General features: G+C 38.2%; 2 protein-coding genes across 3 annotated transcripts; one reads left to right on the forward strand and one right to left on the reverse strand.

Annotated features, from left to right (window-relative positions):
- The first annotated feature begins 4,500 nt into the window (after positions 1 to 4,500).
- On the forward strand, positions 4,501 to 16,117 carry TDO2 (tryptophan 2,3-dioxygenase). Its single transcript, XM_009898511.2, has 12 exons — positions 4,501 to 4,601; positions 4,946 to 5,051; positions 6,251 to 6,341; positions 7,664 to 7,734; positions 9,439 to 9,566; positions 10,154 to 10,340; positions 11,571 to 11,678; positions 12,594 to 12,705; positions 12,823 to 12,880; positions 13,354 to 13,433; positions 13,776 to 13,866; positions 15,031 to 16,117. Exons 1-12 carry the CDS (start codon positions 4,567 to 4,569, stop codon positions 15,182 to 15,184), a joined length of 1,221 nt encoding a protein of 406 aa, XP_009896813.1. The 5' UTR covers positions 4,501 to 4,566; the 3' UTR covers positions 15,185 to 16,117.
- Positions 16,118 to 16,437: 320 nt separating this feature from the next.
- Positions 16,438 to 24,982, reverse strand: CTSO (cathepsin O). Of its 2 annotated transcripts, none has more exons than XM_054165549.1 (8): positions 24,792 to 24,982; positions 23,792 to 23,897; positions 22,689 to 22,822; positions 21,034 to 21,201; positions 19,707 to 19,828; positions 18,392 to 18,555; positions 17,852 to 17,944; positions 16,438 to 16,897 (listed from the first exon to the last, which is right to left on the reverse strand). In XM_054165549.1, exons 1-8 carry the CDS (start codon positions 24,954 to 24,956, stop codon positions 16,863 to 16,865), a joined length of 987 nt encoding a protein of 328 aa, XP_054021524.1. In that variant the 5' UTR covers positions 24,957 to 24,982; the 3' UTR covers positions 16,438 to 16,862. The 2 variants fall into 2 exon arrangements, with proteins under 2 accessions (XP_054021524.1, XP_054021529.1); XM_054165554.1 differs by lacking the exon at positions 16,438 to 16,897 and adding an exon at positions 17,388 to 17,434.
- Between the last annotated feature and the right edge of the window lie 433 nt (positions 24,983 to 25,415).

Here is a 25,415-nt window from a genome sequence, read left to right on the forward strand (position 1 = left end):
TGGATCCATTGCCCCTAGCCCTGTCATTACTTGACACTCTAAAAAGTCCCTCACCAGCCTTCCTGCAGGCCCCCTGCCAGATACTGAAAGACCACAATAAGGTCTCCTCAGAGCCTTGTCTTCTCCAGATTGGACAATCACAACTCTCTCAGCCTGTCTTCACAGGAGAGGTGCTCCAGCCCTCTGATCATCCTGTATGGCCCTTCTCTAGACACACAGTAGAAAGTCTTCAGCATGACATGACCTAGTGGGATCTTTTATCCAAATCACTGCTACATTGATGGAAGCCATCTGTGCTTGATAACTCCTAATCTGTAGTTCCAGGACAACGGTGTTGGGAAGCTTCAAGTGTCACTTGTTTGCAGCCAGGTCTCCAAGCTCTTTGTTCACATTAATGAATGTTGGAATAACAAACTGATCTATGATGATTTTGTAATCAAAATGAGAGTTTGAGCAGGAGAATGGGTAACACCATCCAAACCATTTGTATTGCATTTTTTCTTCTCTGAGTGATTTCATGTAGGATAACTTGAGATTTGGCTTGGGTAAACACGTCACTTCTAAGACAGTAGGAGAGAAGACTCTTGTTGGATTCATGATAATAAATAGGAGGTCATTCTTACTTACCTGTCATCATCAGACTAATATTTTAGGGATACAGCCTCACCCAATAACAACATGCAGACTCTTGGCCCCAGCACTATCTAAGAAATATGATACAGGTTGACTCTGCCCAGGATAGAGAGTGGCTCATTTTTCTCCCCACATGAATTACTTCTCTCAGTCCGAGTAACTCCAGTTTTTCTCTGCAACCCTGCTACAGCCAAGATGAGAAAAGCTGAGCTGGGCACTGCATGCCAACATGGGAAAAGGCAAGCAAAGAGAAGGGGAATAAGAATGAATTAAGAATTGTGCTTAAAAATTCTCATACTTGATCATGAAGCCCATGGCAGCTTGTTTGAAGTTTAGCTCTGGTAACTTGTGCGGGGTTTTTGGCTATGTTTGTCTTCAGCCCAGTCATGAAACAGAACATTCTCACTGTCTGCTAATGGTTAGAGTCTTCTGGTATGTTTCTGGGATGAAGTCTTTCTCTCTGACTGTCACAATTTAAAAGTAAAGAAATAACTAAATAAAGGCTCAAGGGCACCCACATACACTCTTATTTTTCTGAGCCTTGCTCAGTCATCCATCATGGCCCTGCAGTGAGCCCAAATTTGAGCAGCATGCCAGAGGCACATTTATTTCTAAGGATGTCTGAAGCCATGCCAGAGTTTAAGGCTCTGAACTGATCCAAACCTCTTTTGATCTGTGCTACAATTTTATACTGCCAACAGACAATTTCATAACCATATGGTTCAAGTACATTTAAAAAATTTAGTACCAGGTTTATGACATACTTGTGAAGCCTTCTTGAGATGAGATCAAGGCAGTAAGGAAGATGAGTGAATGATAGTTCTGTATTGTCTATGCTTTTATTTCAGGTCTTTTCAAGTCCTCATTAAGACCTCTTTTTCATCTGATCTTAAATAGTTTGTAATCTGTTGTAGTTGGAATGTTTAGAGAGTAGAACTCAGGTTGTGTAAGATTAAATTTCCTTAAATTAAAGGATGCAACGATAATATTAGCCAGTGTTTCATAAAATGATCAGTCCTCAGAGCTTGCCCTGGCTAGATATGCAATGCAGGTAAGAGTTACCAGCTTTAAGTTCCATACTTGTTCCTGCTTCTCTCTCTAAAACATAAACACAGTGGTCTCATTTTGCTTGCTTGTTTTTGAGGCAGGGCAGGGAAGAAACAAAGCTTATTTTTCCAAGAAGTTAACATGAAGCTAATATTTCTAGTTTTCAAAGTGAAACACAGATGATTAAATTACAGCAGCATAGAACAAGCCAGTTGAACTTCTGTACATTTTAGACTGAACATTTATTTCAGTTGAGGTTAGTTACCTGTTGCACATAGAAAAGAGAGAGCTAATTATTTCTGGTTTGTGTGCAAAATCAGAAAGTTCATATGCTTAGCCTGGTAACCATGGATTTAAATTTAATGCAGAGAATATAGTCTCTAGTATTCACTCTACAAAACATATATAAAGCATGGAGTATGTATTTTAGGTGCTAAAACCTTTTGTAAACAAATGTACTAGGTAGTCTTTTCTTCTTAAATATATTTGTTCTTTTTTCTTCTCATAAGAATTACAAAATGAGTTTAGCATCTTCATTTTGCATTGTATATGAAAGGGACAGCTTATATATTTTTAATTATCTCTGCTATGGAAAGAATTTATTAAATTGTTGTGGCTTTTCTAGGTTATGAGTGAATATTTTGATACTAGTGTCTCATGTATTGACAGCGCTGCAAAACTATATTTGTGTTTCTTATTTTAAGTCAAAGCCTGATATTGTACAAACATAGAGGAATGTAATTGTGGCCCAAGTGCGGTCTTGAAACAAACTGCTGGCATTTATTTTTTCCAGTGTTTTGTAGTTTTCTGCTGACTAGGAGAATCATATTTTTGTATCCTCACACATGTATTATAAAGTTATTGGCTGATAGTGAAATACAAGAGGAACTGATGGCAAGGCAGATACTGTGACAACTCAGAGACACTTGGAAACATTCAGAGGGAGGATCCTGGGGATAGCTGAGCTTTCCAAATGCAGCAGCACAAGAGGGTTTAGCAGAGAAAGCGAACATGGTCATCAAGGAAGCATGATGACTAGTGGATGCCTTTCTTTTGGATTGTCAGGTTTCGCGTGTGTTACATAACGGTGATTTTTCAGGACTGAGGTGCTTTGGGAACAATCAGCTATGATGTCTCTAAAGAGCAAGTTTAAACATGCTGGTAATCCTGGAAATAACTTTCTAAATTGTAATCTGTATGAAGCATGTCAGAAGGCAAGTTTGTATAGTGGTGCTTGGTTCAGATGATATCCTCAGTTAGATTTTGAGTTTGGTAACTCTGAAGCAATTAAGGGTAGTATTAATTCCCAAATAGGGAGTTAATTTTTTTTATTTTTTCTTTTTAAAAGGGCTCTGATTCTTCAAAGTTCTTTGCCTGCTGGGTAGGCAATGTAAGATTGCAAGTCAAAGACCGTTACTCTAGAAGTTTGTTATTCTCTGTGTCCCACAGAAGAAACTAAAACTGCATAAGAAAACAGGAAGTAACTTCTCCGGTGAGGTTAAGAGTTTTTGTATTTGTCCTTATTTTTACTAGATTCATACTCTTTCTTTGCATTTTGTGCCTTGAGAAAAGGTAATGGAAGTTTTGATTTCAATATGGAGACAGTCTGGATTTCACATAAGAGTGTATAGAAGTGATGTGTCCATGTCTTTGAGATCTGTGGATGTGAGAAATTACTACATGTGTAATCATGCTAGGTTAGTGCAAATGGGATAGTGAAACCCACAGTTTTCAACATTGAATTTCTGATGTATCTGCCAGTGTGCAGTCTTCGCTTTCATTTCTACCTGTCTGCATTCTGACTGGCTGTATAGAAGTGTGTGGTGAGAGGGTTATTTTTCTCTGTCAGGTTTTGCATTGTGAATGAAGAACACCTTGACCTTGTTTGATGGGTTTCCTCAGTAGAGTCTTACTTTTCTTGTAGCTCAACCTAGTTTTAAACCAATATTTGTGTAGACTGACAAATGGCATCTGGCTGAGCAGGGTATACATCTTACCACCCATGTACTACATATGATTTTATTTTTTTTTTAATGAATAGATTACTTTTAAGTGACTAAACTGGCTGAAATCACCACACAGACATCACTAACCACAGTAGGTCTTGCAGAGAGCAAATGGTCTAGGGTCACAGGGACCCTGTCTGGTAGGTTGCATGTTACGTCATTGTGTGTTAAGCTGATGATTAAATGGAATTGAGTAACATTTGTCAATAAATGAGAGTGAAACTTTTGTGCAAGTAACTAAAATTAAGAAATTGTCATGAATGAACCCCCAGGAAAACTACATGGGATTAGTTCTCTTATTTAAAAAGTATGGGTATTAACTTAAATTCTATTACAAGCACTATTTAATTTGCAATAGAAATATGTCCTCCTTCCCCATCCTTTTCCTTCTCCTTGTGTCTCATTTTTTAAACTTAAAAGTATCTTGATACAAGTGCCTGCAAGTTAAAAACCTACTTTAACAATTCCTGAATTTATTAAATATTGCCCTTTTTTCACACACAGTCCACTCACTGACTTATCCCTTACTGCAGCCTTTGTCTCCAGAGAAGGAGCTGGTGGATACCTTGTGGTGAAAAGCACAAAAGTGTGTTCCATAGGACAAAACGAGTATGCCAGCCATTCCTGTTTGGATTGACTGGGGCAGGGGGGAGGGAAACAACCCTGAAGAGCCAACAACACATGAACTTATTGACCTTTGTGCTGCGATAGTATCTGTAATTATTGAATAGTGGGGATGGGCTGAGGACTCAGGAGGAGAATTTGGGGGCTGGACTAGGCAGTGAGATAAGGTTACATATAAGGTGGCTGCAGTGGATTTTGGAACACTAACGGAGTGTATTCCCTGGTGTGCAGCTCAGCAAGTTTGGATCTTAGAATCATGAGTGGGTGCCCCTTCGCAAGAAACAATTACCTGTGAGTCCCCCATCCCTGTGTTTTGCTTCAGAGCGTCAGTTCAGATGATATAATGTTGATGTAAAATATGAAAGCTTAGAGAGGAATGAATATTGACAAATAGCTTTAGCTATTGCTAAAGGAAAAGAGATTGTCTGAGCACTCATTATTTGATACAGTGCTACCAGCTGTTACTGTGAGGAGGTGTTTCAGGTGTACTGTTTCTCTCAAAAGCCTGCTTCTGTGGCTCAGTTTCTCAAACCAAAGGATTGTTTGAATTGTAGATGCATTTGTTACTGTAAAGTCAGATGTAGTCATAGTTCTGTAATGAAATAGTTAATATATTTAACTAATTTTCTTCTTAGATTCAATTTTAACAACCTATCTTTGGAAGATGAAAAAGATGACAAATCACAAGAAGGGGTAAATAAAGCCAGTAAAGGTGGACTTGTCTATGGAGACTACCTACAAGTAAGTTTAAGGATTTCATGTTTACTGCCCTGCTCACTTTTAAGACATGAGCCAGGACCTGTGATTGATACTTCTCCTAGCAGTCTGCGAGTTACTAATACAGGTCTTCAAGTACCCTTCATCTAAGTTCTCCACATGTAACCATGTCTCCTATCTCAGGTGGGGTGGTGCAGGGTAACTGTGGGATACTTGCTCAAAACACGTGGAAGCTGGATATCCTGGGGGGGAGTTTGGTAGGGGATTATTTCCATTGGTAAACCTACACTGTGAAGTGATGTACCACAAAAGGCTTTCTTTGGTCTGACAATTACCATTTGACAATTTCTCCATGTCAGCAGGCTGTGTGCAACTTCCCTAAATTACTGTATGAAAGCCCAGAATATTTGGCTGGAAAAAAAATAATAATTCAGAAATCTAGGAGGTGCAATGACAACTAAAGGAACACAAAAAAACCCCAAACAAACAAACAACAACAAAAAAACCCAACCAACCAAACCCAAAAAACCCCAACCAACACCCCCCCCTCCAAAACCCACAACAACAACTAGAATTAAGAAATAAGTAAAATGTATAAGTAATAAAGGAATAACTTTTTTGGTTAGGTTAGTTGTTTGTTTTTTGGTTAGTTTGACAGCATGAAGTGAGCAGAATTACTGTGTTAACAGAAGACTGATCTGTTAGCATACTATATGGAATCATGTAAAGATTTATTTTAAAACAGCTATAATTAGATAGCAAATTTGACTCAGTAGAAAAATAAATCATGTCAGAATTTAAATACCTAGTACAGCCTCAGATCAGTGCTCTTGTGCAGATATTATTGTGTGATTACATAGAATTTTACTATAGGAATCCCATTTTTACAGAATGCAACAGTATAGGTGCAAGATCTGGAAAACATGCTGGATATTTTGTTTTCCTTTTTCTTATGATGAAACATACCATTCAACTGTTTTATTCAAACTTTATTATTTGAAGAACCATAACATTTCATTTTAGGCAAGATTTTTTGTGGTTTTTCTTTTTTAATTATAAAGTAAAAAGGCAGTTTAGTCTAACTTCTCAAGCAACCTGGAATATGAGGTCTATATATACTTAAAAAAATTATTATCCTTAAATAGGAACTCTATATAGCATAACTACCACTGCCAACAGGAGAATTGAGAGCATTACAGAAAAATCTTATTTTTATTTTTAAGCTGAACAAAATACTGAATGCTCAAGAACTTCAGAGTGAGAAGAGAGGGAACAAAATCCATGATGAGCATCTTTTCATTGTGACACACCAAGGTAAGTGCCTGGGAGAAGTTTATCAGTGGTTGATCAGTATTTTTGCCACAGGGAATTATTCAGTACTGAAGCATGCAATACTCAATTTGGTTTTGACATGATCACTACAATTTCTCTGCCCTGTATCTTCATTTATACTTGTATATATACCTATAACATTTGTAAGCCTGTAATCAACTCTATACTTATGAAGCCATAAGTATAACCTCTGAATTTAGTAAATAAATTCAGAACAAGAGGACACAGTCTCAGGCTGCGCCAGGGGAGGTTCAGGCTGGATGTTAGAAAAAAGTTCTATACAGAAAGAGTGATTGCACATTGGAATGGGCTGCCTGGGGAGGTGGTGGAGTCGCCGTCACTGGAGGTTTTTAGGAGAAGACTTGACAGGGTGCTTGGTGCTGTGGGTTAGTTGCTTGGGCGGTGTTGGATTGGTGATGGGTTGGACGCGATGATCTTGAAGGTCTCTTCCAACCTGGTTTATTCTATGTATTCTATGTATTCTATGTATAAAGATTTGGATAGTTCTGTTTCTAGACCTGTTAAGGTGGTGAAATTAGAATAGGGTAGAATAGAACTAACCAGGTTGGAAAAAAGCTTCGAGATTATCAAGTCCAACCTATCACCCAATATCATCTAATCAACTAAACCATGGCACCAAATGCCTCATCCAGTCTCTTCTTAAAACACCTTCAGTGATAGTGACTCCACCACCACCCTGGGCAGCCCATTTCAATGTCCAATCACTCTTCCTGTGAAGAAGTTCTCCGTCTGATTAATAAGTTGCTATGAAGTTTATTTTATGCAATTTTTGTTTGTGTTGCTGTACATTCTCTGAAACTTCAATCCAATTTTAACCATCTAGAGTCTGTTTAGAAGCCAGCATGCTGGCTGGGTGTGCTGACTAACTAACATACATGTTTTGCAGGCACCGGCCTGATGCTGTTTTGCTACTAGTGACAGGAAACATGTAGTGACATAAAGAGTGTAAGCAACTCTGGAATTATCTTTTATTGGAATATCAGATCTAGATTTTCTCTTTCCTGCTTTTGCAACAAACACTATGCACATCAAATACATGATGTGTAAAACACGCTTTAGAAAATTCTGTCAACATTCTCAGCACTACATAACTTCATGCAATGATTTAGGCAAAGGACAGCATACCAGTAATACATTTGTGTATCAACATCATTTTTACACCAGCAGTATAAACACAGGCTGTTTGAAACAAACAATAATGTAAGAATTTTACTCCTTCACTGCTATGAAGAAAATACAAAGTAATGTTAAAGTTCATGCTAATGATCCTTTTCTTCTTGTAGCTTATGAACTTTGGTTTAAACAGATTCTGTGGGAAATGGACTCTGTGCGAGAGATCTTCCAAAATGGCCACGTAAGTTAAAAGCAAATATTAATTTGGGGAAAACACAGCTTTCTCCCTTTCTTCCTGCCTTCCAGCTTGACAAAATTTGGTTTACTAAAGCAACATGTGCTCTTTTTTAAAATCAGCATGAGGAATAAAAAATGGCAACCAAAACCAATGAAATTTGACTGAGTGGCTCTTATACCCTGATAGTACAGACATTTGACCAGCAAAATCCTGACTTCCTCCTGAAGTCTGCATTTTGCTTACATCACTCTCCTAGACCAATTTTATTAACCAATTTTATTGGTCTCATAATATCCTACTAGTACTGCAAAAAAGGTAGAAACTTAACTTAGGGATATGCTACTGCAGAAACATCATACTGAGAGGAAAAACTGAAAACCAGAGGGCTCACAGGTATTTTTAAGTCGAAAAGTCACTTCTGTCTTTGTTCAGTGTTTTGAAGTCTTCATGCTATAACCTTCTGTGCAGTATCTTCTATGCAGAAGGATAACTGTTTTCAGTAGTTGTGTTATTATTAAATTCAACAGAAAAGCAATAATGTATAATTGTATGAGGATTTCTGAAAATTACAAATACAGCAGGAATATTTTTAACATCTCTAAACATTTGTCCAAAGCTATAAACAACTCAGAGTAATAGAAAACTGCTAGAAAACAACAATAGCCAGAGAAAAATGCTGACTTCATGCAATTTGAGAAATACCTTGAATAACATAATAAGCCTTTGTAGATGAGGAAAAATTGAAACTAGGTGAGACTCTAAGAATAAACTTTATCATACTCTCCAATGAAAATGTTCTCTGTTGACCTCCACATTCGTAATTTTTAGTTGAACATTATATCAAATTATAACTGATTGAAATCAATTCTGAAGCAGAATATTTTTCATTAATTATTCCTGTAAAAAATGTGACTTTGCATATAATCATAATTTGAAATGTCAATGTCAAGGTTAAGTACACAGCCTGGCAATTAAGGAAATGGTTATCATCTTTCATTTTTGTAGTCTGATATTTCCTGATTGCGTGCCCAGGTCTTAGAGAGAAGTTAAATCCTATTGAAGCTAGTCAGAATTTTAGCAAACTCCTTTGCAGACAAAGTGTTCATTTTATCCAGACAAGAGCTTCTGTGTGTTCCCTTTAATGTTTTCTATTTCCCACCAGATGCAGTCTTCTCTGTTTTCCTCTGCTTGCTAATGCACATCTCTGATTAATATTTTTTCAGTTGCGCTCTCCTGATGCACCTCTCAGATAATTCTGCTTCTCAACATTTAAGTACTTTCCACACCTGCCTTATGACTTGTTCCTTCACAGTAATGATTATGGAAGTGATTATAGTAGAAAGCATAATGTAATTATCGTATCACATATATCATTACATTTTATTGCAATCATTAGAAATGATCATGATATAAATGATTTTGGTCTAGAATGTAATTTCTTGTCATGACTTCTATTTCAGTAAAAAGTCTAGAAAAAATATACATTTGGACCATTTGTGTCATCAGTTAGAGAAAAACAGATCTCAGTCTTTGAAAAATAAAGTTTTGGTTTTCAGTTAAAACTGAAAGGATTCTCTATTACATATGAGATTCTGTTGGAAAGAACTTCAGAGCTATTGCTCCATTCAATAGTGAAGATCTAAAATAAATATGCAGAATATGAACAGACCATCATTCTGTCAGGTAATGATCTTCATTTTTCTACAGGTAAGAGATGAGAGGAACATGCTGAAGGTTATCACTCGAATGAACAGAATTTCAATGATTATGAAATTACTCGTGGAACAGTTCTCAATTCTGGAAACTATGACTGCACTGGACTTCTTTGATTTCAGGTAAATACTTGGTATTTCTCCACATTAATCCACAGGCTGGTAATCCCTGTCCTTAGAACTGATTGTGAATGTACCCTGGCAGCCTGTGGTACACACATTGTTTGGCAAGAGGACAGTGTACCTTAGCAGTACCTTAGTACTGTGATATATGAAGGCAAGGGTCAATTAAAAAGTTGAGCAAGAGTGTGAGTGAGTATGGTCTGCAAACAAGTGCAAGTTAATTGTTGGTGTTTGTGCAGTGCTCCTGAGTGGTTTCAGAGTAAAAGTTAAAACAATAGAAACATCTTATGGTTCTGTTAATTTACTTGAAACTTACTACAGCACACTTGCAGCTGTATTCTACAGCAGATCATAGAAGCGCTTGGGTGAGAGAAATGCACTGTCCATAGATTATCAAACGGACATTTCAGTTGTTTTGGTTTGTGTAGTGTTTCCTTGCTTTATGTTTTCAAAGTGTCTGTAGTGCTGGAGGCTTCAAGTGGCTCTTCACATATGAAATACATGTGATTTTTTTATCATTATAAAATAATATCCTATGCTTTTTTGTTTGGTTGATTTTTTGGTCTTCTTTTCTTATATTCCCAAAGATACTACCTAAGCCCAGCCTCAGGGTTTCAGAGCCTGCAGTTTCGCTTGCTGGAGAACAAAATTGGTGTTCCACAAAGTCTGCGAGTCCCCTATAACAGAAGGCATTATCGTGACAACTTCAAGGGAGAGGACTATGAGCTACTTCTTAAATCAGAGCAAGAACCAACACTACTGCAACTTGTAGAGGTAAAGTCTGTCTTAGGTCTTGGTCTGGTTTTGCTCTGTCTCCCAAGAATGGCCTTCACTAGCGTCAGTAACAATTTTTTCCTTCCTTTGATAGAAACAAGCAAGCTGTCAATTTCCCGGTCACTTGTGACTGGGATTCTTACCAAAATTGAAATTAAGTAGAGTTAGTTATTAGTAGACCAACTGACTTTTTCACATAATTTCCTCTTTTTTGAGAAGTCTGACTGTTAAACTAATAAGGTGCATTGTGGAAGCATGAGCTAAGAATATAAAGGTATAATTTAATTTGCATTGTTTTTCATGACTATAAACCCTTTTTAGAAAAAAAAAAAAAGGTTTAAAGAGATTTCCAGTTAGTCATGGCTACTGGGGAGGTTCATAAAAGTAAAGCAATAGAAAGGAGAAAAATTGTTGAACAAAGGTTTCATTGTCACTTACCTTGATTTAATTACTTTGTCTCAGAATTATGACTCACGGCAATTTTTCTAATGCCTTTGTCATTTTCATACACAGTATGCTTTCTAAAGCATGTGGTATAAGCATCAGTAAAAGCATCCACTCTTACTAGACCTATCCATTTGTCTAATGACAATATAGAATGGAAAGACATTTTTCTGGCTTTTCTTCATTTGTTAAGACTTCACATATCATTCAGACAAGAAGGAGCTAAAGTAAGTGATCCCTAAAAGAAGTTTGACCATAAAGATTCCTAAGTTTTGCCTTCCAAATCTTGAAATCTTGTTGCCATTATTAAATCAAAGAAAATATTTGATAACTGCCAAGTAAATTTCTGTCTTGTATCATCATGTATTTTGAGGATTGTTAATGTCAGACTGCTGGATCAGTGATCACCTTGTCCAACATGGTGAAAAATGGTTGTGTAGTTTTGTATCTTCTTTCTGGGATTTAGCTTTACAATTATCCTATATATGTGAGATAAGATTGTTTACCTGTATCCAAAGGGAGTTGGCTTTAAAGATAGTCTTAGAATGAGAGAGCTTTCATCCTCGAACACTGATAATTTAACCAGTTACCTGTGGCTGTGTTTGCATACCATCATTTTCAAGTATAAAACACCTACATGGACATGCTTACTCCAACAGTAAGTACCTCTACAGGATACTAAACCAGAACAACTGCAGCAGGATATTTTATGTTGCTGTAACTTGTAATTCTAGGATAATGTGTTTGCACTGTTCATGTTTGAACACATTCATATTACTATTACAGGCATGGCTGGAAAGAACTCCAGGACTTGAAGCAGAAGGATTTGATTTCTGGGGACAATTTGAAGTGAATGTTTTAAAAGGCCTAGAAGAGGAATTTGCTCTGGTGCAGGTATATCGTGTGCTTTTGATGTAGCTATAAGCAAATACAGCTGGCAAAATGACATCCTGACATAAATCTGACTTTTGACCCACTCATGGTTTCTCACTCTACTTAATCTTCAGCAGGCTGTCTGCAAGGGACAGAAAACCCACAATTTTTTCAAGAAATCTGAATAACTTTGTAATTTGACATCTAAGAGAGTTTAAAGCATGTGATACATAGATGACTTTGATTGCAAAAAGGAAATGTCTAGTATCACTGGAGATGTTGAAACTGATTTTACTGAAACTACCACTTGACCTCTAGGTAGTACTTACATCTACAGTTCAGAGTAAACATAAAGTTTGGGCCGCTGAGCTTTGTTTATGGAGTGTCACAATATTTATGTTTAACAGGATGTGGCAATTTGGTCTGTGTGATCATTTGTATTACACTGGCAAATAACCACAAAAAAACCCTCCAGTATTGTAAGAAGACCTGTAGCTTTGAGTACATTTTTAATAGAAAGAACACCATAAGAAGTAATTTATTTCCTGAGAATATCTGTTTACAGCTTTATAACTTAGCTAAAACTTTTTATTCAGAATTTTCTTACCCATAGCTGTGCAAGAATTTTTTTATTTTTGCCTTGAAAAATAAAATTAATCAGACTTCAAAGAAGTTTAGTGTTTGTAAGGCCTCTAGACCGAATGTTTGAACATTCATTCATCGGAATTTTGTTGACAGCCATTTAATTGCACATTCTGTGGCAGTTCTGGATTTTAAAGGACAGTGACTCAATGACTCGTCTTGTTTGAAAATACATTTCTTACATTAAAGACATAAACTTACTTAGGATGAAAATAGAAGTTGCATTGTGGGTCATTCAAGTGCTTAATTTTCCCTATTGAATTCTGAAATCTGCTTTTGTTTCAATTATCAAAGGCCAAACCAGAATCAGAAGAAAAAGATGACTTACTATCTGAATTCCAAAAACAGAAAGACGTATTACTTTCATTATTTGATGAAAAACGCCATGAGCACCTGCTTAGTAAAGGTAGATTGCATTAACATATGGTAATGTGCACTTTTTATTTTTTTATGCATGATGTACATAATCACATGACACCATTCAATTTGCAAGAGAATCATTAAAGACACTTGTATTTTGCAGGAGAAAGACGACTTTCTTACAAAGCACTGAAGGGAGCCTTAATGATCTACTTCTACAGGTAACGTTACAAAATGTATCTTTAACGCTTACTGGCATGAAGGTGAAGGACAGCAGCACAGGTTTACTTTGGTTGGAATGTGCCTTGGAAAGTAATCTAGCTCAACCATCCATAAAAATTCATATTAGTTAGATCCAACTTGAAGGTCAGATCTGTGCCTGGTTGAGTTTTGAATATCTTCAAGGATGGAGCTTACATAGCCTCTCCAAGCAGCTGATTTCAATCTGCTCCTCAGATTGAAGCTGTTCTACAAAGTGTCCTAGGATGACTTAAGAGTACTTTTGCAAGTATAAGGGAAAAGGCACAGATCAAGATTTACATGTCAGAGGTGTTTGTTAGGATATCTAGTAACATTTCAATACCAGTTAGGAAAAATACGCATTAAGTCATTAATATGTGTTGGTGAAGAGCTACTTTGAAAAATACAGCGTATTGTAAGAGGTCCCACTGTGTTTTCTCTTCCATTTTCCAAGGGAGGAGCCACGTTTTCAAGTTCCCTTTCAGCTCCTCACCTCCCTCATGGATATCGATGTGCTCATGACTAAATGGAGATGTAAGTTTCACTTCCCGTGACAATCCTTTTGCTTCTGGTTCATCCTTTAGTAATGACTTTTCATTCATACTTTGGCCAAGAGGAAAGATGAACTGCTGCTTCTGTGAGCACAAGATACATGGGTACAGCTATCACTTTATGACATGCACTAAGTTAGGTGAACAATATTAAAATGACTCCCAAAATGTCATGATGATATCCCTTCATATGCAATATTCCTTCTGCTCCTTCCCTATCTAGACATCCATAGATGAACGCATTGATTGAGAGAGCATAATACTGTACAACAGGGTAGTCATTCTGTATGAACAATAATGTACCCCATCCTTTCACATTACTTAGACAACCACGTCTGTATGGTGCACAGGATGATTGGCAGCAAGGCTGGCACTGGAGGCTCATCAGGCTACCAATATTTGCGCTCAACAGTGAGGTAAGAATCTTGTTTTCTCCTGTAACCTGCATTGATGCTCACCATTGATACTCTATGTCATGAGACTGATTCCAGATAGCTCACTGGAGGAAAGAAGGCTGTAGTTTCTGTTGGGGACTCTAGCATTTCCTCCTGGGTGTTGTACACTTACTTAACAGGTTGGCATACATGAATTCTAAGGCTTTTGGGGTAAGAACTCCTTTTGATCACACGTGTAAAGTGCCACGTATAATTCTCAGAGAAGAGGTGTAGGTGTTATTCTAATAGCAATAATAGCAATCCCACACTGTTTATTTAGTTTGTGTGTAAGCTAGCCCAAGTTAATGAGAGGACACAGGCTGGAAGGAAGTCCTGCCTACTGTGCAGCTGATGGCAGTTTCTGTATTCCTTAGCATGACTCTTAATCTTACAACCTAAGGTACTTTAATTTAGGATAAAATATGTTCTTAAAATTGATAGCAATTAATACTCTCCTGCCATGCCAGCAGCAATCAGAAATGTTTCCTTTCACTGGACAAAGTAAAAAAGGAATTTAAAAGGGATGAGTAGGGGCTGAGCACTGAAGTCTCTGTATGGGTAGAACTTTTTTTACACAAAATTTGAGGATCCAGCTAGTTAGACATTTACAGCCTTGCAGCTGTAACTATGTCCTGATGATTCTGAGCAACATTATGTCAAAACATAAAAGAACATTTAGGGCACCTTCCTCTTACAGGACCTTTTCTGAGGTTTGCTTTCAAAGAGAAACCGCATGTAACTGGTGACTGCCACATATAGCTGTGAGCAGAAGGTGGGAAAAAAGGCAGATGGTTAGACTGAATTTGAAGATTCAAGACTTCTTATCTCTTTTTCAGCAAGCCTTCTCACTCCTCCTTAATTTCAGGTTAGCATTCTTCCTAAACAAAGTCTATTTCATATCTACCACAGGAGTAAAGGTCTGGAGATTATAGTCTACAAACACCCCATTTTTGGAAGAAAGATGTAACTGTAGCAATCATATTTCAAGTCTGATTTGCTATGCCCTTATTACTCTGGAATACTCATGAGAAGTATTAGTGCAGAACCTTTACTGAATAAAAGGGATGGAGTAACTCCTGAGGATTTTGACATTATGGCCTTCTATGCAGGCATCACAGCACTAATTGTTCCAATTGTCTTTTTCAGTGACAGATACAAGGTATTTGTGGATTTGTTCAATCTTTCAACGTTTCTAGTGCCAAGACACTGGATACCAAAGATGAACCCAAACATTCATAAATTCCTTTACACTGCAAAATACTGTGACAGCTCCTATTTTAGCAGTGATGACTCTGACTAGCCTACTTTTCTAGACTGGTTGCTGTAAAGAACTTCAGGACTTTCACCTTGAGTGGCACTATCCCCCCAATAAAACAGCTGTTCTCATGGAGTGGGGGTGTGTAAATATATATTTATGTATGACAGATATGTGAATAATATGATCAGCTCATGCAAGAAACTTAATTGTAGAAAAAAAAATAATCTGTATTGAGTTAGCCTATTTTAAGACTAAAATGATACTCTAATTCAGCTGAGTGACCCACTTAACTCTTAGTTGGCTTCTTAAAACCTACACTGTAGATTTTAAGACTTATGATCATGTCTTATTTGTATATATTTTTGTATTTGTTTGCCTAATGACTGTTACTAATTTACTTCCAATTGAGGCCATAATAGCCTCATCACCTTCAGCAGAATATTAGTTATTGAGCTCTAGTAGAATTTCTAAAGGAATTTGTTTCAAAAGCTAGATTTTAAAAAGTCCTGAATATATAGAAATCTAAGCATCTTGAACTTTTACATGCATCAAGAATCCTGTTACTATCTGTATGTTCCATGTGAATGTAAATTCCTGCCATAGAAATACTGTTAAGAGCAGCAGATAGAAGTACTTTGCACTTCAAATAAAGCAGTGTTAAAGTTCATCTTTTGTTATGTCTTCTTTTAAAGCAAGCATAAATTTCAAACAACACTATCACAGGCATTTGAAATATTTTTTTTATTCAAAACACCATTGAAATAAAATTTACAGACTATAAAAGTGAGGCAGACCTGGCCATAGCTGTATTGATAAAGCTGTGTTGTCTCCTTATTAGATGGACTCCTGTCTTTTTAAACCTTCCACTGAAAATACAGATATATTGCAGGCCTGAACTTGTGGTGAACCACTCTGTACTGTAGTGCTTTAGGTACTTATGCCTGGTAGTACCACTTCAAAAACACTGGTGACACATCTGTGTTTGATACTCCTCTAACAGCATTATTTTTCTCAATGCCAGTTAGGACCTTTGGCTTTGTTTTTCAGTTATGGAAATGTGCTATTTGTTGTTTGTAAACTGGTAAGGGAAGACTTCCCCTTTTGTTAATCAGTAAGTGGCAGAACATGAAGTAGTGAAACATAGCACTTGGTCTTCATTTAAAATATTAACCCTTAGAAGCAGAACTACTAAATTGGCAATGCTTACAACACACTATTATGAACACTCATTGCATTTGCTTAATTAAAACAGGGGAGTAACTGCAAAAATTCTGGTATTGTTTCAATACGCACCCTAAAAGACAATGCCCTTCTTCCCTGCCCAGTAAAAGCTGACCTAATCATAGTGTTTCTAATATTCAAAGCATTTCAGTTATACTCTCTCATACTATTAATTATTTGATCAAAGTTCCTTATGATCTGACAACACTTCTTTCCTTGTAAGATTTTTTTTTAATGGAGTATTCAACACCTGGATAGAATTCAAACTTACAGTTTCAGTCTTTGTAATTCCTTTGCACACTCAGCAGCTGAGCCTGAGTCTGCTCATTCCATGAGAGATTTGATGTGAAATGTATATTCCAAATAAAAACAATCCCTGTACTGCCTAAAAGCAGGAATCACCCTTAAAACAATTTCTTATTTTAAGAAACTGTTCTGAAGTAAATCTTCATATGCAGCATGTGTCCAAATGATACTTGGAGTCTTTGGCCAGTAAGTGTCAAACAAATACTGATGAAACTGTATCTGCAATACCTACAAATGAAACAAACAAACAAAATTTTAATAAAGACTGGAAGTGGAGAATTGCATGAAGTTAGCTTCCGAGGATTCATATTCATGTAATCCCCTCTTCACTCCATGCCGTGAACTGCTGGGGGCTAGGGAAGCAGTGGATCAGCTGCAGCCCTTTTATTTCTTCCTTGCCTGACACTTTATGGTTAACATCTATTCTCCTCCTTCCTCTGCTTTCATGTTCAAAACTTTAGATCCTTTCTGATTATTCACAGGATCATATTGCCACACAACACTTACTATCCCGGTAATGTGGCTCAGCAGCTTTGCTGGTAAACAAGAACTTCACCTGCCTTGACTCCATATCCAGCTACTCAGAAAAAACTGTGCATTTAACACTACAAAACCCACTCAACCACCAAGAGTAATTTCATGGTAAGAGGGTGGGAGATGAAACTAGCACTAACAGTATATACCTCTATCCTGGAAAAAAAGCCACAAGCAAGGTACACAATTCCCAAGCACAGGCAGGTCCACTTCCCTCATTTGTTTGCTAAACTGAACACAGAGATAATTTTATCCACCAGACACAGACAGCAGCTGTTTTACCTACTCTGAGTATAGCAGTGGCACTAACCTCAAACCACAACACACAACCATATACTTTACAATGCCATTGCCTCTACACAGCAAGGTACAATGGTATCATAGAATGGCCTAGGTTGGAAAGGACTTTAGAGATCATCTGCAACAGCCTCTCTGCCTTTGTATGGTGTTTTTCAGTCATTCAACTGTAAGGCATGGTTGATCTAGCAACCACTTTATTTTTCCCCCCAGACTCATATAACCTATTTAAAAACAAAATAATGACTTGTATTTCCTCTCTGAGGATTCCATTATATTGCTTTTTTCACATGGAGAAGCATATCCCAGCATGTGGTCTTTACCACTTTAATTACTTTTTGTCAGACTTACCACAGACATTGCTGCCTATCTTAACATGAACGTAGCCATCTATTCCCCAGGCAGGCCCCCAAGAGTTCTGTACAATCCAGTAAGGGATATTGCCTGGAAGAGACATTTTCATAAACAAGAGCCAATATGAGATTTGATAAACATAAAAAACTGCTGACACTCTACAGAATTAATTACCTTTTTAATATCTCACAGTTTGATGATGCAGTACAGGAATATCTACTATTGTTCACAGAGAAGACAGAGCTAATATTCCAGTGCTGACCAGACTGGATGTAGCCTCTGCTAGTGTAAATACACATATAGATATGTTCTTAACTTTAAAAGAACATGAAGCTCCACAGAACTCAAGGAGCACAGACAAGAATAGTTCTTCTGGGATCAGGCTGCAATTCCAAAACTGATATGACACCAAACCAAACAGCTCACGACACAACACCCAGCTGTGGACTTTTATCATTTTCCCCATAGAAAGCAAGTTGCAAGTAAGAGAAAAACCACAAAACCTACTGGGTTGAAGTTCAGTTGATGGAAACACACCTGTTCTGTCAAAACCAGTGATAAGAACAGCATGATTGGCTCTTCCACTGGAGCAGTGATATTGTATGATCCCACCAAGATAATCCTGCCAGCTAACCGCGTCTACTGTTACTGCCAAAGGGCCCCAATTAACAAGCACCCTCATCATTTCTTCTTCTTGACCACTGCAAAAGAAGTGAGTGATCATGCCAAGTTAGCACACTGAAGCAATCTGAAAGGTGGTTATCTACTTAAGTATGATTTAAAAAAAAATCAAATAATTCATTTTTTTCCTCTGATTTCTACATAGCATATATCAACAATTTTGCAAATGTAGGGTCCACAGACTATGGGAAAGGTAGAGATCTAAAGATATGATGCTGTTAAAAAGAAGCAGGTTTCTGCATCAAGTCAGTGAGCAATGGTGAGCACACACATCACTCAATTAAACCCAGTTCTGGATAAACACTTAGTCTATACTATTATTTCCCATTAGCTTTTCAAACATACAGAAGTATCTCTTACACATAAAAATATACCTATCTCAAACATATCAAAATGCAGGACATTACCACCACTATCAGACATTTACCATCAGCATACTCATAGAGACTTTTTATAGAATACCCTGAAAGAGGATACCTTTCTCACTGCATGACATTTGCAGTAGCTGCCTTTGACAAAGACAGACTGGCAAAACTAAAATTGTAGTTACTTATATGTGACAGTAATTCAGTTCCTAGTCAAAGTTGTATTTCTTGTCTTTAAGTTCAGTACACAGCTGTATTGTACTGATAAAAATTAGAACAGACTTCCTTGGTACAGAAGCCCAAAAAGCTGCTAGCTGTCCTGACACAATTCAGTTAACAATACTGTTTGTAAAGTCATGGCCTAGAGGATGCTGTGGTTGGGTATTTGAATGGATAAATACCCAAGTAACTGAATACTTACATTTTTTTTCAACAAATTCCAATTACTATTGGCAGCATTTACTCTTTCTGGTACTTAAGCAGTATAATGTCCACTTAGCATATAATAAAAAATTACAACTGACTCCATGTTCTAGTTTAAATATAGCCAATCTAAAAGATCTCATTTCAAGATGCAGACTTAAGCTTTCTAATTTGAGCAGGCTTAGTGATGGCAGAGTTCAGTGGATTCCTTGTGGCAAGCCTCAAGTCACAAAATATTACGTATTAATTCTTATCCAGCTGCAGAACTGATGCAATCAAGCTCATAACCTTTGGCTGGTCAATGCACTATTGGCTCTAGCTTACTCCAGTTACTGAACACAGAAGGAAAAGTACAGCAAATAAAAAGAATCAATAGTAGCTACCTGAAGTCATATGCAGCAAATCCTGTTATTGAAACTCCAAAATCCGAGTGACCAAAATAATGGCACAGTCCTGTCTGAGCTTTAAAAGTGTATTCTGAATCTCTCACGAGTTTTACTTTGGTCTGCAAGAAGACAAACCAATGAGATTGTAATGCATTTGACTTAGACACTACGCAGCACACATTGAAAATGACCATAGAACAGACTCAAAATTCTGTGTGTCCTTGGTGAGATTAGAAGTAAGAATTTTATGTTGGGCAGTGAGTAATTTACTATCTCTAGTTTCCTTTTTTTCATGAAGATATCTTCAGAAAGGATTCAGAAGTCTTTAGCCAATGAATGACATTTAAAAGGTATCTCTGGTTTAAACTAGCCACAGTTCAAAGTCCAGCTACAAAGCTAATGCAGCAACCTGTTAAAATTTTCTTGTCTCCTGCAGTACAGTATATTTATAACAGTGTTTTCTCCAGTCTTACTCATCTGTAGTCTCTCTGTTGCCAAGCACGAGGGAATTTTGCTTCAGAGGAATCCAGATTAATATCCTGTCTTTCTTGAAACACAAACTTATCTAGACTGTTACTAGCTGGGGTTATAAGAAGCCTCAGGGGCAGAATTGCTTAGAAGGACAATTGAGGGGTTATTTTAAAAACTTCAGAAACATGAGGTATTCTTTTATATTTTTATACCTCAAGCTATTGCCCTACAGAGTACTTTTGATCTCAAAGATATTAAAATGCTTCTCCTTACATATACTATTAACACACGTTTTGCATTTTTTGTGAATGAAAAGTGTTAGCTACAACTGAAGGAGAAACTATGGCTGCACTTTCATAGTTTTGGCTTGCCAGTGAAACAAAGGTAAGAGCAATCACATTTACTCTGAGGTTCTCCACACTTGTACTAATATTCCAGTGTTTCAAACAAAAACTTCAGAAATCTGAAAGCAGAAAATCTCAACATCCCTCCTTTTCCCAAGATTCTGGTGCCTAAACTCAAATCCACAATATGACATGTGGATAAATGGCTCCTTCTTGACTGGTAATGTACATCCAACATGTATGTACCACCTGCATTTTGGGGAAATAACTTAAGCTTTCAAGGAACATTATTTTCAAACCCTCTGGGTCAATTTGTTAACATTCACAAGAATATATACAGACCATAAAATTCCAATCAAGTTTCAGTGCAGCTTCAACAAACTCTCTCTTGATTCCAGACTAAATAAATATGCTGTACATTCAACCTTCCCCATCAGATTTTCCTCCCCCCACAAAAAAGTTAATATGAAAGCTAAGGTAGGGTTAGAGATTTATGAAGAGTTTCAAACCTGGTTCAGCCAGCTCAAGGCACTAACAATGGATCCTCCACTGCAGCCATAATTATTGTATGAACAGTCAATGACCTGCTGCACGCTGAGTTCTTCTAGGTTATTTCCTTTAATTGCATAGGCAGACTCTATACCACCCACAATGCTGAAAGCCCAACAGCCGCCACACTGGTACAAAGAGAGGGGAAATAGGGGAGAAAGAAAAAAGTCATCTTGTTGAAGCCAAACAGAAAAAAGAAGAGCCAGAAGGGTCTTTGGTCTTCTAATGCTCTTCATTTACTACCTCATCTTTCAAGTTAATTTTTAAGGCAATAATACAGAAACTTAATCAGCCATTTAAGGTATCTGGTTTTGTTTTGTTGTTCCCCGCCCCCCGTACTGCTCTCTGAAAGCCAGAAATGCATTATGGGTGTGGGTGTCTTTATTTTAAGAATTCCTGCACTGTGGTTGTCTTACTTTAAGAATTCCTTATTAATTCATTATTCATCCTTAAGATGGATGCTGTTTACTGTGCAATATCTGTAAGAAGGATAGAGACTCAAGAATGAAATTATTTTCTAACCCAATGTCCTGGTTTGAGGCCAGACAGATCCTCTGTTGCCCTGAGAGGGGCAAAAGAATGACACACAAATGGATTGCAAAAGTGATGGAAAGTTTAAATGGAAAAGCAGTAAGTGTTACAGAAGCTACAAAGCACAGTGACAAAAGAATCCTAAAGCATACAGAGTCCCTTAGAGCACAACCAAAGGCTTCCCAACACTTACCTTCTCCCCACCTAAGGGTATACCCAAAGCCATCAGGGCTCTTCCCCCACCACCCCAACTGGGTAACTATGTGACAGTAACAGGAGGCACCTGACCTAAACTGCCACACCAAATTAATTAGGAAGTTTTTGAAAAGTATGCACTTAAGGAGAAAGTCTTCAACCTTCTGCAGTCTGAAGAATTTTAAAGAAATAGATTGATGACAGTTTAAGAAATAATAAACTGAAAATAAGAAAAATAGAAAAATTCTTAGACACCAACAGAGTCTACACTGCAGTTCTAGGCTCTTTAATCTACAGCATCTAAAGCAGGAAACAGACATTTATTCTGAGGCAAGATCCAGGTTACACTATGTGAAGCACAGAAAGGAAAGACCTCAGGTATGTAACGGGTTATTTGCTACCAGTGACCATAACTACTCTGGGATAAACTGTAATCATGTGGTTATCTTCCTATCATGAATGCATTCCCTGAGGCATTCAATTGTGTTGACCAGCCAAGGTCATTCAGTCATAGAAAAAACAGCAGCAGAGAATCTACATCCATCCAGGTGAAATGTGGGGGTCAGGTATTGAACTTCACTCTCTTTCTTCAGAAAAAACCAAAAATACATAGTGTAAAACATCAGCAGAATTAGTTCACTAGATCTAAATGTGTATTACATACAGTCTGTAACTGCACGATTTTTAGATGCACACCCTTCACATCTCATGCTTTTAAGCCTAATCACACTTTGCACAAAATGCTACATGATTTAGAATATGTTCAGCTGTCCATACTTGTGACTGAGCTCCAAGGAGCGCTGGTCCCTTCCAAAACTTTCACTGTGCTCTTCAATGTACCTGCTGGAACTGTCTCTGAACAGTGTTTGAGAACCAGGAAAGGACTTACTGTTTGCTGATTTCTCACTTCTGCAATAACTTTCTTGTCCCTCCAGTCAAACTTCTTTGGCAAAGGTTTTTCGTTTTTCCTTGGCACTTTTATGTATCTGGGAAGCTTGTGAGGTATGCTTCTTAAGTAAATAGCTAAACACAGAATACAAATATCTATAAATCTAACTTAAAAAAACCCACCACAAACAACTGTTTTACTACAAGTCGTAGAGGTAACTTCAATCTGTAGTTAAAATAATGATATCTCAACTAATTCTCAAATATACATGAATTTTCTGTATTTTAAAGTAATCATTATACACCAGAATGAATATAAATATCCCTACAGTTCTACAAAGAAGTACTCCATATAGGCAATGTGGGTATTAAGCATGAACATTTACATAAAACTAATCAAAAACTATCCCATAAAATAAGTTTTATTCAACAATTTCCACAGCATTTTACTTATTGGAAAAATAATACTTTATTTTAGTCAGGTGAAAGAGGAAAAATATGAGGAAAAAATATGCAAAGATTCTAAAACATATGCAAATTGCTGGTTTTCCACTAAAAAAAAAAAAAAAAAGCTGCGTAATTAGCTTAATTATCTAAAATTTAAAAAGCTGTGAAATCCTCCAATAAAAACATGCAACAGCAGAGTTGAACATCAAGAAGGGAAGATTGGGTTAGGCACCAGAAAACTTTTCTTACTAACAATGAAGCACGTTACATAGCTACTGAAACTCATAGCTATCGTTTACATCTGTGGACCTTCAAGCATTCTTTGAATTGTAGTCAATTTCACCTTGGGGTAGGGAATAGGAACTTAAGAGTAGTCAAAAACCTTGTGTGTCTTCCAATTTTAAAACTGTTGCAACTGATGAAGGCTTTGAGGCCTGGAAAGAAGGAAAAGTTTGTATGCTATATCACATTCAGGCTCTGGGTAATTCAACCTTGCAAGATTAGAGAAAGACGAAAAGAAGGCTGTATTCTTTTGAAGTATTTTCAGTTTAGTACCAGACATTGTAAACAAGCTGTCTATCAGCACTGGAAGAACTTGTAAATGTGAAAGACACAAGGTTCTTGCAATAAGACACTAGCAGCAGCCAAAAAATGTACCTTTGAACTCTTCAGGAAGCAGGTGAGAAAACTGATTTATTCCATAGAAAGCAGTCACATTATCTTTTGATGATGAGTTCAGTAATCTAATTCTTTTAGCACTTTCCTGAAGGGAAAAAAACAACAGTATTTTGTGGACATAAGTTAGCAGCAGTGAGAAAGCCACAAGAGCAGAAAAAGAAAAAGTTAGCAACAGCACCAGGCAGCTTTTAATCTCAGATTCACCGTGTTTTGCCATCAAACCAATACAAAAGCCATCAGACTAACATCAGCTCCAAGAAAAACACCAATAAAAGCAGTTGTTAAGTGCATATATGGTAAAATATTGATATGAGACAGACAAAACAAGCAAGTGTGGAACAACTTGTATCAGACTCATCTGATGCCCTTCTTTGACAGCACAACAAACCTTGTGGTTCAGATATGCAAAAGCGTCTTCAGATAAAAGTTAACCCTGTCTTGCTACATGACCCTGTAAAGCAAAGAAACAGTATAATGGTCTGAAGGCATTTTAAAAATAAAAATCCCAGGAATCACCACCTCTAAAATACCTCGGTTTCGACCTACGAAAGTAAACCAATCTGACACTTCCTCTCTGACAAAGTTGCCGACAAAGTTCAACATGAACTGTTAAATTAAGGCCACAGGTAAAAGCCGCTTCTCGCGGCGGCAGAAAGCCTTCGGTGCGACGGTGACACCTGGCGTCAGAAGCGGGGAAGGAGAAAAACACCGGCACCCCAACCACAGCAATTGGAAGGGAAGCCGAGCAGACAGGGCAGTGGAAAACGAAACAGCAGTGGGCGTCGGAGTGGTTTTCGGTACTGTGTGCAGAACTGTGCCGCGCCACCTCACGTCTCCAACTTCCAGTCACTCGATTAACAGAGGCAGAACGGCACTACCCCACCGCTCCTCCTCCAGCGGAGCCCGCAGCCACCGCGGTGGCAGCGGGGACCACTGTGTGGCACGAACCGCGAGTGTAAGCGTGGGTAGGGGCACCTACCCGGAGGGCCGCCGCCGCTTCTTTGTCCCGGTTGCCTCCGTCCCACGGAGAGCGGCCCAGACCACCACCGCCCTCCTCCCCAAATCGGGTGCCTGCAAACGCCAGGACGGCGGCACTGCGCACCCGCAGCAGGCAGCAAAGAAGCCCCAGCGCCAGCATCCCCATACACCGTCACAGCCGAGCGCCGGGCACCAGGACTCGCACCCTGCCGGGTCCCACCGCTGCCCCTCCCCTGTCCGCGATGTCATGCCGGGGTGGGGCCTGAGTAGCACACCCCCAACCCGTAGAGGCTGTGGGCCTGGCACTTTCCGTGAAGGGAGGGAAAGATGAAGCTGCGCTGTTTTGCAGCTTTTGCCCGGCGGCAGCCCCTATTCCTACAGCGGACCGCTGTGGGCGACGCGAGGAATGAAATGGTGGCCAGCCGGCAGCAGCGCCTCCAGTACTGCCTCTCAGGGGCTGGGCCTGCGCCCGTAGACGGCGGGGTTGGTGGTACCTTCGGCTGTCCTGCCACCGTTTTGCCCGTGCATTGGGGTACTTGGCAGCGCCTGGACAAAGTCCATGTTTCAGGCGGTGTTTTTTGGTGTGAGAGACGCGCCGCAAGCGTGGGGCGAAGTGCTGAACTTT

The sequence above is a fragment of the Dryobates pubescens genome, chromosome 1 (genome assembly GCF_014839835.1).
Source record: "Dryobates pubescens isolate bDryPub1 chromosome 1, bDryPub1.pri, whole genome shotgun sequence".
Classification (NCBI taxonomy): domain Eukaryota; kingdom Metazoa; phylum Chordata; class Aves; order Piciformes; family Picidae; genus Dryobates; species Dryobates pubescens.

Excerpts from the sequence above, each read along its gene's own strand:
- TDO2 (XM_009898511.2), top strand. The coding sequence starts at position 4,567 with ATGAGTGGGTGCCCCTTCGCAAGAAACAATTACCT. Across the intron at positions 5,052-6,250 it reads TCTATGGAGACTACCTACAA|CTGAACAAAATACTGAATGC; the intron begins GTAAGTTTAAGG and ends TTTATTTTTAAG. Across the intron at positions 13,434-13,775 it reads GCTCATGACTAAATGGAGAT|ACAACCACGTCTGTATGGTG; the intron begins GTAAGTTTCACT and ends CACATTACTTAG.
- CTSO (XM_054165549.1), bottom strand. The coding sequence starts at position 24,956 with ATGGGGATGCTGGCGCTGGGGCTTCTTTGCTGCCTGCTGCGGGTGCGC. Across the intron at positions 21,202-22,688 it reads AAGTGAGAAATCAGCAAACA|TGTGGCGGCTGTTGGGCTTT; the intron begins GTAAGTCCTTTC and ends TCTTTGTACCAG. Across the intron at positions 18,556-19,706 it reads TTTGCTGCATATGACTTCAG|TGGTCAAGAAGAAGAAATGA; the intron begins GTAGCTACTATT and ends CTTCTTTTGCAG.